Raw genomic sequence first — 11,889 nt, 5'->3', positions numbered from 1 at the left:
GGCAGGGATTAAAACAGCAGAATAAAAGAGGCATGTGGCAAACAGTGTTTACTCTGGTGTGAGCTTTCATGGAGTAGGGTCAACTTCATAAAATACATGAAATGCTATCTTTAGTTGGCATATTGTACAGATAGACACATTTTTATTTTGTGTCTTTGCTTAAAACCTATTTATGTATTTTGTTACATTTGGATTCTACGTTTTTTCTGTCATAGCACACATGCCTGAGAATTAGTCAAAAATCTTATTTGTGACTTTTAGTTTGTTCCAAAAAAGTTATTACACCACTGTTATTTCGGGGTTTCCCCCCCTTTATAGGTAGCTAACCAACACAGCTACCTGTGAATATGTTACAATTTAATGACATGACTAATGTCCAGTACAACAAACCAAACCTACTTACCGGCTATAAAACAAAGCAACCATCACACACCTCATTGCAGTCTAAATTCCCATAGATTTCAGTGGGAATTGAATTAAATCATGACGAACTTGTTTGACAAATTTCAGTGGGACCCAAGTTCAGCTAATTCATTTGGAACCGACCTTATTTATTTATTAAATGTAAAATGTATCACTTTAAAGGTCTTTATAATCACTTTAAAGGTCACCAATGTCTCAGCTGCGGGCACATTTGTGCCCATAGGGTACCCCCACCAGCTGAAAATAGGTTTGAAGGAAGCATTCTATCATAGCCAATGTACTGTACTTTAATTTTGTTTTAAACTGCCACACACACATACACCCTACAGTGGTGCCCCCTGCTCGCTCTATTGAAACATCTGCCACTGTTTAAAATCAACACTCTTGTTCTCATTATCTTTCCATCCCTGCTTTACTCAAATGTAAAAGTGCCATTTCCCTCTCAGTGTCCTTCTACTCCCACTTTACTAAACTTTTGCCATTGTTTATGACAACCACTTTCCCCCCTTCACAGTGTTACTCCCTTCTCACTGTACACAAACTTCTCCCTCTGAAACTCTGGTTCCCCTTCCAAACCCATGATCCTGTATCTATGAGTGGAAGCTGACAACCTAGTTCCTTTGTCAATATAATGGCTTTGGCTGACTAGTTAAGTACTATGATTTAGCACAGGCAAAAAGAGGCTGCTTTGTGCCATAGAAGCAAATAGGTGAGCTTTCTTGTGAATCCCCTCACCTAGCTGCTACTAGAAGAACAATAGTCAAGAGTGATGTGTGTTAGTTGGAAGCTGGAGACTGATGCATACCTTGCTCTGTTGTGGATCTAAAGCAGTGACTAGAGGAGAAGCAAGGTATTTTGGAGTACTAATGCTGTGAGCCCCTCCATATTATGCTCAGGTTGTATATATGTGCAAATAAAGCCACATATTCTAAAGACACCACAGTGTCCAGTGACCTTCATTCTCAAGAGTCCAAACCCTGGAAAAGTGCTTGGAACCCCTGGAGTAACTCACTGCTCAAGAGATTGGGGTGATAACAGCATATTGGTTTATCTTTAGTAACATAGCTTCATCTAAACAAGGTGTGGGGAGCCTTCTGCCCTCCATCAGTTGCTGGATTACAACTTCTGTGAGGGCCAGTAAAGCATGGCCAATGGCCAAGGGGGATGGCAATTGTAGTTGCATCAACACCTGGAGAAACAATGGTTCCCCACAAACATACTGGAGGAGTAAGATTGTAAGCAGCGCAGGTGAAATGCCATGTTATGTAAGAGCAACAACCTGTGGCATTTCTACAGAAAGCTCAGGCACATGCAAAGGGTGTGAGGAACCTTTGCCCCCTGCAGATATTGCTGAACTACAACTCCCATCATCCTTGACCATGGGCCATGCCTGCTGGGAGTTGTAGTTGATCAGCACCTGGAGGGTCAAAGGTGATCCACACCTGGTTCAGTTTTTAAATTGAGCACCTATTACTTTCCCTGGGCTCTTTGGGAAGGAAGGGCAGGATGTAATTTTAAATAATAACAACAACTGTATAATAATAGAGCAATAAAATTATATGTCTGGGTTGTTGTTGTTGTTTAGTCGTTTAGTCATGTCCGACTCTTTGTGACCCCACGGACCAGAGCACTCCAGGCACTCCTGTCTTCCACTGCCTCCCGCAGTTTGGTCAGGCTCATGTTTGTAGCTTTGAGAACACTGTCCAACAATCTCGTCCTCTGTCGTCCCCTTCTCCTTGTGCCCTCCATCTTTCCCAACATCAGGGTCTTTTCCAGGGAGTCTTCTCTTCTCATGAGGTGGCCAAAGTATTGGAGCCTCAGCTTCAGGATCTGTCCTTCCAGTGAGCACTCAGGGCTGATTTCCTTGAGAATGGATAGGTTTGATCTTCTTGCAGTCCATGGGACTCTCAAGAGTCTCCTCCAACACCATAATTCAAAAGCATCAATTCTTCATCGATCAGCCTTCTTTATGGTCCAGCTCTCACTTCCATACATCACTACTTGGAAAATGTCTGGGTAGACTTGCCTTAACAAACAAACAAACAAACATTAGCAAACGTTTATCCTACATAAACCTTGAAGGAAGGCGGCTCTGCTCCTGCAAGGGTTAAGCTGCTTCTCCCCTTGACCCCTTTCCCTGAAAGGGTTACAGATAAGCTCCTCCTCCCTCTAAAGTACACAAACCTTGTTCCCAGCAGGCTTTGCGAAGTTTGGCTTTCCCCCAATCAAACAAAGAAGGCTGGAGCTTTTCGAACAGCTGCTGCAGCCTCGTCAGCAGCCCCGGGACTGTGCAAAGTTGGGGAGAAGGGCGGCGTAAGTTTGGAGCGTTGCTGCTGCTTAGTCCAGGCTGTGCAGAACCGAAGCACTTGGGGTTAGAGAGGTGCAAAAAGAGCATTTGAGTTAGTGGAACGGCGTTTCTCCTCTTAGCAGCGCGATCCTTTATGAAGCAGCAGGAACAGTTTTGAACAGAAGGAGGCTATGAAGATTGCAATTTTACACCAATTTAGAAAATGAGATCCGCGTGGGAGTAACATATGGTTAAGCGTGCAGAGGCTAGCTTTGCACACCTGGCTGGCATGGAGATCGCCTCTTCGGTCAAGATTTGGTGAAGGGCTCTTCGTATTTTAGCAGGTTTGTCTCATTGCTTTCGTCGTTTGTTATTAAATTGTGCAGAAATCGCGGCTAGGTTGTTGTTGTTGTTGTTGTTGTTGTTGTTGTTTTGTCCATCACCAAACAAACTAAAAGGAACCCCCGGGTAATACCTTTTGGTATCAATGCTAATGTTAGCAATAAACATCTATAAAGGAGCGAGGAAGTTTCCCCCGAATTAATCAAAACCTTTTAGGCTATAATTCTCTTGTCTGCTTACCTGATGTAAGCCCCATTGAACTCGAAGGGGTTTACTTTTGACTGGGCATGCATAAGATTGTGCAGTTAACTCTTCTTAGTTTACAATCCCAAGTAATAAAAGAGAGCTCTCTTGGAAAGATTCAAACTTGAATGTCGAGGTATAAATAGAAACAGAAATAACACAATTTTTCACCTGGCTGGAAAATAAAGCACACACACATTCAGTCTTACTTATGTAACTTGCATGCCAGCTGCAGTAGAAAACGGAATACGTACATTTGTTTTTGTTGGCATCTGTCTGTCCCAAAAGACAATGGAGGTACCTCCTGGGGTGAAGCCAAACCACTGCACTAGGCGCAAGCCTGGGCAGTGTGTTAATGTAATCCTAGGTACCGTATGTCTACTCAGAAATATCTCCCTCTGAGTTAAATGGGACCTTCTTCCAGGTTAGACATGTTTAAGGATTGCAGCCTAAAACCCTAACAATCTCTTCCTGCCCACTCTTTATTTATTTTGCTTCACATTCGGCTTGGTGAGGAGCTCTGATAAACTCAAAATATTCTGTGCACCTCATTGTGACCTTTTAATTAGGCTTGATTATTAAAATATAGGAAGACATACAGTTCCTTCAACAGATTTTTCTTAGCTTTCAAGGTAAATAATGCAGCAGAACCTGTAATCCCTGATGATTATGTACCCTTGGGCAAGAAGCCAGTTTAGGAGAAATAGGATTGTGTTATACTCCTAACAAATGACAGCTTCAGGGATTCTAAGTGTACCTTCTTATATGTTGTATAACTCTTTAATAAGTGTTGCCTAACAGTAAAACCTTCTGTTTTCTTAGTGTAGTATCTTAACTGCTGTGTTTAACAAGCCAATCCACTGCAGTTAGTAAAGGAATATTATCCTGGTAACATTCCACTAGCTAGGCAACGGTTTGAACATTATAAGGGCTTTAGCTGCTTGTTCATCCTAATCTAGGGTGTAAAGAAAAATAGAAAAAAGCTGCCATTAATAATACATTTAAACATCAATACAGTCATCTTAGTTTGTACATATAGATCAATATGTGCCATCCAGGTGTCCTAATATGTCTTCAAATGAAGTTGGTGTTCATAGAAAGTGCACTCAAATGTTGCAAGGACTTTAAGGTCATCAGACCACTGCACAGTAGATGGTGCATATTTATTGTTCCAGGCTTTTAGTGACCATTAGGACATGTAAAATCTATTATTGTTGTTCTGCCATTAAGCAGCATACAATAGAAATATAATTTAAAAGTACATGAACACCTGCAAATTTCTAGGATTTCGCCAGTTCAAAATTGATAAGAATAACATCTTTGGACCAAAAAGAAAATATAACCAGACATGCCCACGGGGTTAGGGTTTTAACTACTATCAAAAATTGATAGTCTACTTTCCCTGGGCTGGAGACATTTATTACATTTGGATAATGAAACATATCTATTGTTAGTGCTTATTACAGGAGAAAATGGTATTGGCCTTTATAGATTTTAGTCTACCTAAAATAACACAGTAACCAGTTCCTTGGCCCAGGTGGAAGCTTCCAGGCAGCTGTGAACCCCTAGACTTCTCTCTCAACCCTTAAACCTTCATTGAAAAGGGAAAACTGCTGTACCTCCTCTAAATTGTAAGTCAAAGAGCTCAGATGGTATTTTGCTTTCTTTCCTTGGGATAACCAGATTGTCTTTAGGTTAAAGCTTCTTTGAAAGGTTGTAATGACATATAATTAGGTGGACTCTGATCCTGTGGAAATACTCCCACTGTCGTGAATCTGTTCAAAAGAGATCCTTGCAACATCACAATTCACTTCTAGGGCAAATAACCCATGAATTCTGTACAATGTGTACTGTTTGAAATGTGTCTGTACAGGCCTGGCTTTTGGCCTACAAAAGTGCATCGTTGCTGTGGCATCATCTGTAAAAAAAACCTTTGGCTCACTAGGTGTGTGTGTGTGTGTGTGTGTGTGTGTGTTCCATGAATTTCAAAACATTCTCTAACTTTGAAAGCTTGTTGTGGCAACATGAGTAACAATTCACACATTTCCTTGAATGTCCTCCTAACAGGGCAGAGAACCATAGAAGCAAGGCTTTGTTTCTGAAGACTCTATGTAGACAAAATGCTCTAGAAATGGTGTGTAGGGTGTTATTAAGCAATGAGGGAAATGTGGCCCTCCAGGCCTCTCTGTGTGGCCCCATATACCTTCCTCTGGCCATGCCTCTCACCAACCCTACTTCATTCCTAGCTGTCTTGGAGTGTTTTGGGTTCCCAACTCCCTGGCTGGAATGTGTCTATAATCTCTGATACTGCTTCTTGTTGGCTGGATGAAAAATAGAGGAGGGCTGGCTGTAGAAACTAGTCTAATCTTCAAAGGTAAAATCTGCATCCATTGCTCTGCCCACTTCTGAAGCCCCTGCCCAGATGGGAATGAGGCCCTTAGTTTAAGAAAAGTCCCGTCCCCCGTCCCCCGAACTGGAGTGTCAAGATCTGGGGCAGAGAATGCCTCTGTTCCACTTGGTGGTCAACCTTATTTGATTTTACTTTGCTGCCATCTGAGCCCCCAGGCCCTGCTACAGTAAACAATTCACAGCGCTTTTGATAAGTGCACAACTGCTTATCCTGTAATATTGTCACTTAAACAAATTCCAAGGACAAAGCAAGTTAAAGTGCTGTGGGGCTGGCTAACAGTGTGGCCCTCCAGAGGCATTTATTTATTTAGCAGCATTTATATTCACTTAGTTTGCAATAAAATCCCTAAGTACTTTCCATAAAATGGTATAAAATAGCAACGAAAACAGCAGACATAATAAAATGACCAAATTATTGTTAAAATCAACAGATGTTAGAAACAAATGTACGCAATAAGACCAGTGTCATTGGGCTCCCAACTCCTATCGGCTTCACCAGCATGGCCAACAGCTGGGAGTTGTGATCCAACACCACCTGGAAGGCCACAAGGTTTGTGTGATCATAGGGGAAACCTGGAGTTAGGAAGCTACCTAATTCTCAGCCAGATGGTCCATCTAGGTGTTCAGAAGCAGCCACCAGATAGAGCACTATTCTCTCTTTCCCTCTCCCTCTCTCCTTCTTGTCTTAATGAGAACAATTTTATTCTATCCTTGTTTGTTTGTTTGTTTTCTCTTCCAGCCCAAAGTTCTGCTTAAGAAACAGAAAACTGCAAGAAATCAGAGAGGGATTTTCCCAGCGTGGCTTCTCTTCTTGTGTGGGCATTGAGTGGACAGGGTTAGACTGATGCTGTTAACTCCCGCCCAAGGGTTACTGGAGTCTTCCTTTGCTACAGAAAAAGGATATATATTTTTTAACTTCCTGCCCATCTTCTGAAGGGGAGATATAAATCCAAAAATACACAAGTGTTTGTTCTATGGAAAAGGCCATTAGCCAGCTCAGGAGCTGGTAATCTTTGCTGGATTTCAGAATGGATTTAACCTTTGCAGTGGCTTTCTATAGGACGGTGCAACAGTGATCGTGACCTTGGAAGGAACACTGGTTGTTTCCCCAGCACCATTTTGCCTGTTTGACTTGCTAATCTAGCAGCGTCCACATCAGGGTCTCTGTTGGCTGTTAATGTACCCTACCTTGAAAACGGCGTATTCTTCTGGAATGTAGCCACTGTCCATTTGACTAAAGGAAGAGGCCAAAGTCCTTGGCCCCGCCATGGGTCGCTTAGACGACCATGCCAAGAAACGGATTGTGGAGCTGCGCAAAGCCGGCTTGAGCTTCCGCAAGATCAAAAAGGTGCTGGAGCTGGACAACATCCGGGTCACCCCGCAAGCCATCTACCTGTTCCTTAAGCGCAAGAACGTGGAGCCCAGCCAGCCCCCACCTGTCTCTTTTCTGCAACCTGCTCTTGAGAATGGAAGCAGGAAGACTCTTGTGGACCAAGCTGGCTGGGAGGACAACCAGCTCTGGAAGTTACTGCAGGAAAACGAGACTGAGCACCATGGGCAGAGAGAGGCTGCTGGCTCTGTGGCAGGAGTTGGCCCAAGCTATGAGGTGCCGCCTTGTAACGGCCATTGTGATGGCGAGGAGCACATCAAAATAATTAGCGTGACTTCCTTGAGCAAGGATGGAGGGCCGTTTTGGAAGCAGAGTGCCTCCCATGAGGGCCTCTCCAGCGGATCTCAGCTGGGCCAGAATATGGGTAAAGCTTTGCACAGCCTCTTTGTTCACATGTGCTGCTGGCTTCTGCTTGAGGCCTGTTTAAGAAAACTCCCACAACCTTTGCTCACAGCAACCACCCTCTGCAAGTGCAGGCTGTCAGGGGTCCACTTTCTATGGGTTTCTGGGCTGGAGGGTGAGTGACGGTTTAGTAGCACTTCTAAGGGGTAATAGCTTCTAGTTTAGTTCTGAGTGCCGGGTGACCTATGAAGCCCTTAATGGCCAGGGCTTAAGGCAGCAATGGGGTAACACCAAACCCATGGGCCTAATTCGTCCTGGCACATGTCCCAATTTGGCCCATGAGGCTGTTCCTCAGAAACTGCTCCCACTTGCCCCACACTTGTCCTATGTGAACATTCGTGTGGGGCAGGTACAGACTTTGCTGCAAATTTCTTTGCAAGTGGGTCTTCCTGTCAGTGCCTATTGGCTAATCAGCACTGATGGAGAGTTCAAAGGCGATTGACAGCACTAAGGAACACATTAAAAATAAATGAATCAATTAACAATTATGGGAAGATGCATTCTTAATTGTCTGCATAGGCTTGGATGAAGATAAGAGTTTTCAGGTGTTAAAGGTTGAAACAGAAGGCAGCCGCCAATTCTCCATGGACAGAGTATTCCATCGCAGTGGACTGACAATAACACTGAAGGCTCTGTTTCGTGTTGATGTCAAATGAGCCTCACCAACTTGGGAGACAGCCATCAACACACCTGCAGATGATCTCAGTGATCAATCTAAGGGTTCAGGCCGTCCCTAAGATACCCTGGACCTAAGTTGTTCAGGGCTTTGTAAATCAATACAAGGACCCTAATCCTGGCTTGGCAGCAGATGAGCAGCCAGTGCAGATGTTTAGCAATGGTATCACACGTTCCTGGCCATGTGTCCCCATCAGCACATCTGGGAGGCACCATATTGGTTTGCTACCCTGCTTTTCTCTGTTGGGATGACACTGAGGCACCTCCACTTCTTTCTCTTCTTCTCTTCCAGGTGACAACTGCCCAGAGCCAAAACCATCTGTGTCGCCCAGCTGCTTGACTCCATTTGCACCTGCAGTTCCTCAGCATAATCTGAATGGCAAAGGGAAGGCCTTTCTTCCACCTGCCCGGAATCCCGCCTTGATTGTGAAGAGGAAGATCATAGGCCGGGCCATCCATCTCCAGAAAAAGGTGGGAAGGGCACAGAGAGGGAGGGAGAGAGAGACAGAAATTACCATGATTGGAAGCCCAGAGTAGAATCCTATGTTAGCCCTATTATTCTTGAGTAGTTTCATGCAACCCCTAGAGCAGTAGAAAGGATGGGTCTGGTGTCCTTCAGTGGGGTATGAGAAATGATATTTCTTTTCACATGTAGGAACCAATGCAACCCTTTGGATTCCGATAGTGCTTGGGTAGGTAAAGGTACCCCTGACCATTAGGTCCAGTCGTGGCCGACTCTGGGGTTGAGGCGCTCATCTCGCTTTATTGGCTGAGGGAGCCGGCGTACAACTTCCGGGTCATGTGGCCAGCATGACTAAGCCGCTTCTGGCAAACCAGAGCAGCACACAGAAACGCCATTTACCTTCCCGCTGGAGCGGTCCCTATTTATCTATTTGCACTTTGACGTGCTTTTGAACTGCTAGGTTGGCAGGAGCAGGGACCGAGCAACGGGAGCTCACCCTGTCGTGGGAATTCGAACCGCTGACCTTCTGATCGGCAAGTCCTAGGCTCTGTGGTTTAACCAACAGTGCCACCCAACCAGTCTAAAAAGCCCAGGACACAAATTTTCATGGCCCTCTAGTGGCTATGGTGGCTCATTTACCAGAAATAATGTAGGTAGCCGTGTTGGTCTGACGCGATTGAAGTGTGCATGCACATGAAAGCTTATACCCAGAGCAAACTTAGTTGGTCTCTAAGGTGCTACTGAACAAATTTTTAATTTTTATTTATTTATTCAGAAATAATGAATTTAGTGTTAACTCTGGAAGTTGTATACTCGATTCTGACCAGACCAAGCCTCCTAGAGCAAAATATACATAGGGTGGATGCAGGATGGATAGAAGTGCTGCATGAGTGCCAAACCTCTGCATTGTATCTAGCCAAGTGTTACTCAGAGTAGACATATTGAAAGACGATCCTCTTGCCTTTGGGTGGCTGGGATGTAGTTCGCTCCCAGAACGGAACGTGGCCCTTGAACTGAATGAAAGGTTCCCCACCTGCACTTTTTTCATCTTCTGGAAGTACAGTTCTTAAGCTGAAACTGAGCCTTCTCCCTTGTCCGTTAGGCAAATGTACAGAACGGGCAGAATTCATCTGGTTCTACACCCAGTTTGCCCTTCATGATGAGGGTGCAGTCAACTGGCCATCCTTCCAGGGGGACAACTCCTGTCCCGATGGCATCTTCTGGCTGCTCTACACATGTAAGTGATGTGGAGTTTGCATGCTTTAATACATGTCAGAAAGAGAAAAGGCTCCCAAGCAAAAGGAGATTCATTGTTTTTTTGGGGGGTGGGAGTTGAAGGATTGTGCACATTGAGGTGGTAAGAGAGTCTGTAAGAACTTCAGAACCCAGTTGGGGAAGAGTTAGGGCAGGGGGCCACTGACCTTTTGGGGAATGCTTGGAATTTTGAGAAAGTGCCATGGGCACCAATTACAAAATGGCTGCTGTGAGGGCATGGGGGTAATTGCCACATCATCTAAAAGGGAACAGACAAAGACAGGGCCACAAAATGGTGTGGATGTGCGCTCCCTCTCCCCTCGCAACTATGGGGGGGGGGAGGCAGCTACATCAGCCACCACCATGCTCACTCGCAGAGAGAAGCTCTTTGCACCTCTCTGAACAGAGGGTAAGATGCCAGCCCAGGTATCCAATGAAATATTGACATGTTTTAAGGGGACATGCTCAAAGTAGGAAAAGCTGAGACGGTGCAAACAGGAATTGAGCAGGAAGAGCAAACAATCCCTGGTGTTTGGTGGATTTCAGAGGGGATATTTATGAATACCTGCTGCAAATGTCAGAGGAGGTATCCTGGCACTTGTGATGTTTGTGACTCCTGAGCTAGAGTCTTTAATTGAAGAAGAGAATAACTATTTGGTGATCCTAACGTGTTATGTACTGAAGTTCTCACCCCGGGCCAGCAGGGGGATACTGTAGATAGTTATGCAAATGAAGGATCAAAAGTGACGTTCAGTGATTGGATAGTTTTAGAAAGTTGTTACAGTAACGTGGTACTGGAGCTCTATATAAGCAGGCTGACTGAGCCCTTCAGTTCAGTTCTGTCCTGGCCTGTGAATAAACAAGAGCTGTTTGAAGAATCGCTGTGTGGTCTGATATGTTCACCCACAACTTAACACGCTGTTTCTTCTTCTTTTTTGGATTCCCCCTCCCCTTTCTAGACTAAAGATGCCGGTACTCAGACCTGTACATTTAACCCCACCTACCCTCCAGTTCATCAAAATCCTCAGTGGGGAGCTCAGATGACTACCTCCTTGGTCCCTGCTGCCAACCCTCAGCCGCTTGAAGAGAAACTGGATACAGTGCACACTGAGGTCCAGAAGCTTGCGCAGGCTGTGCATATGGTGCTGGAGCGCCAGTGCCGACTGGAGCGCCAACAGGAGCAGCAGCAGCGCTTCCAACAGGAGCTTCTCATGACGCTGCAGCAGCTCAGCTCCACTGTTGGCCACGGGGCAGTCCCTGCCCATGCCCCCTGTACTCCTTACAACGTGGCTGACCCCTCACCACCCTTGCCAAGCTTCAGCCAGTTCAAGATGGAGCTTATCTGACCAAGGACTACGGAGATGGCAGTGGAGGTAATGAGTGAGTTGTTTTATGTTAAAACAAAAATTTTTTTTCCTTCCAGTAGCACCTTAAAGACCAACTAAGTTAGTTCTTGGTATGAGCTTTCGTGTGCATGCACACTTCTTCAGATACTTCTTCGTGCATGCACACGAAAGCTCATACCAAGAACTAACTTAGTTGGTCTTTAAGGTGCTACTGGAAGGGAAAAAAAATTTTGTTTTGACTATGGCAGACCAACACGGCTACCTATCTGTAACTTGTTTTATGTTCTAAGTGTAGCGTCTTTTTCGCTCTATAGGACGCACCAGACGATAAGACGCAAGGAAAAAAAATTCTGAATCCCAAAAGCTAGAACAGCAAGAGGGATCTGGCTTCTGGGATAGCCTCTTGCTGTTCTGGCTTCTGGGATAGCCACTGAAGCCTCTCCCGGGCAGCGGGATGAAGGCTCCCCCTGCCTGGAAGAGGCTGCACGCAGGTAAGCTGCCCTCTGTACCTTCCCCCATCTCCCGCAATAACCACACGCTCTTTAAAGGGAGTGTGGTTCTTGGGGGCTTTTCTGGGAGGTGGGGGAAGGGACAGAGCCCCCCCACTTCCAACAAGAGCTCCCGCTGCCCTCCGGAGGCTTCACGGGCTGCCCCA

The 11,889-nt window shown here is 45.2% G+C and overlaps 1 protein-coding gene across 5 annotated transcripts; it reads left to right on the top strand.

Annotated features, from left to right (window-relative positions):
• The first annotated feature begins 2,621 nt into the window (after positions 1 to 2,621).
• Positions 2,622 to 11,279, top strand: LOC128401545 (uncharacterized). 5 transcript variants are annotated; one of them, XM_053364725.1, is made up of 7 exons: positions 2,622 to 3,054; positions 4,833 to 4,926; positions 5,363 to 5,429; positions 6,444 to 7,458; positions 8,464 to 8,642; positions 9,737 to 9,871; positions 10,848 to 11,279. In XM_053364725.1, exons 4-7 carry the CDS (start codon positions 6,972 to 6,974, stop codon positions 11,232 to 11,234), a joined length of 1,188 nt encoding a protein of 395 aa, XP_053220700.1. In that variant the 5' UTR covers positions 2,622 to 3,054; positions 4,833 to 4,926; positions 5,363 to 5,429; positions 6,444 to 6,971; the 3' UTR covers positions 11,235 to 11,279. The 5 variants fall into 5 exon arrangements, with proteins under 5 accessions (XP_053220700.1, XP_053220701.1, XP_053220702.1 ...); XM_053364726.1 differs by lacking the exon at positions 4,833 to 4,926; XM_053364727.1 differs by lacking the exon at positions 5,363 to 5,429.
• Positions 11,280 to 11,889: the final 610 nt, after the last annotated feature.

Source organism: Podarcis raffonei, chromosome 14 (assembly GCF_027172205.1).
Source record: "Podarcis raffonei isolate rPodRaf1 chromosome 14, rPodRaf1.pri, whole genome shotgun sequence".
NCBI classification, from domain to species: Eukaryota; Metazoa; Chordata; class Lepidosauria; order Squamata; family Lacertidae; genus Podarcis; species Podarcis raffonei.
Note: the sequence above shows the minus strand (reverse complement) of the source record. Positions and strands in the feature narration are given on the sequence as shown.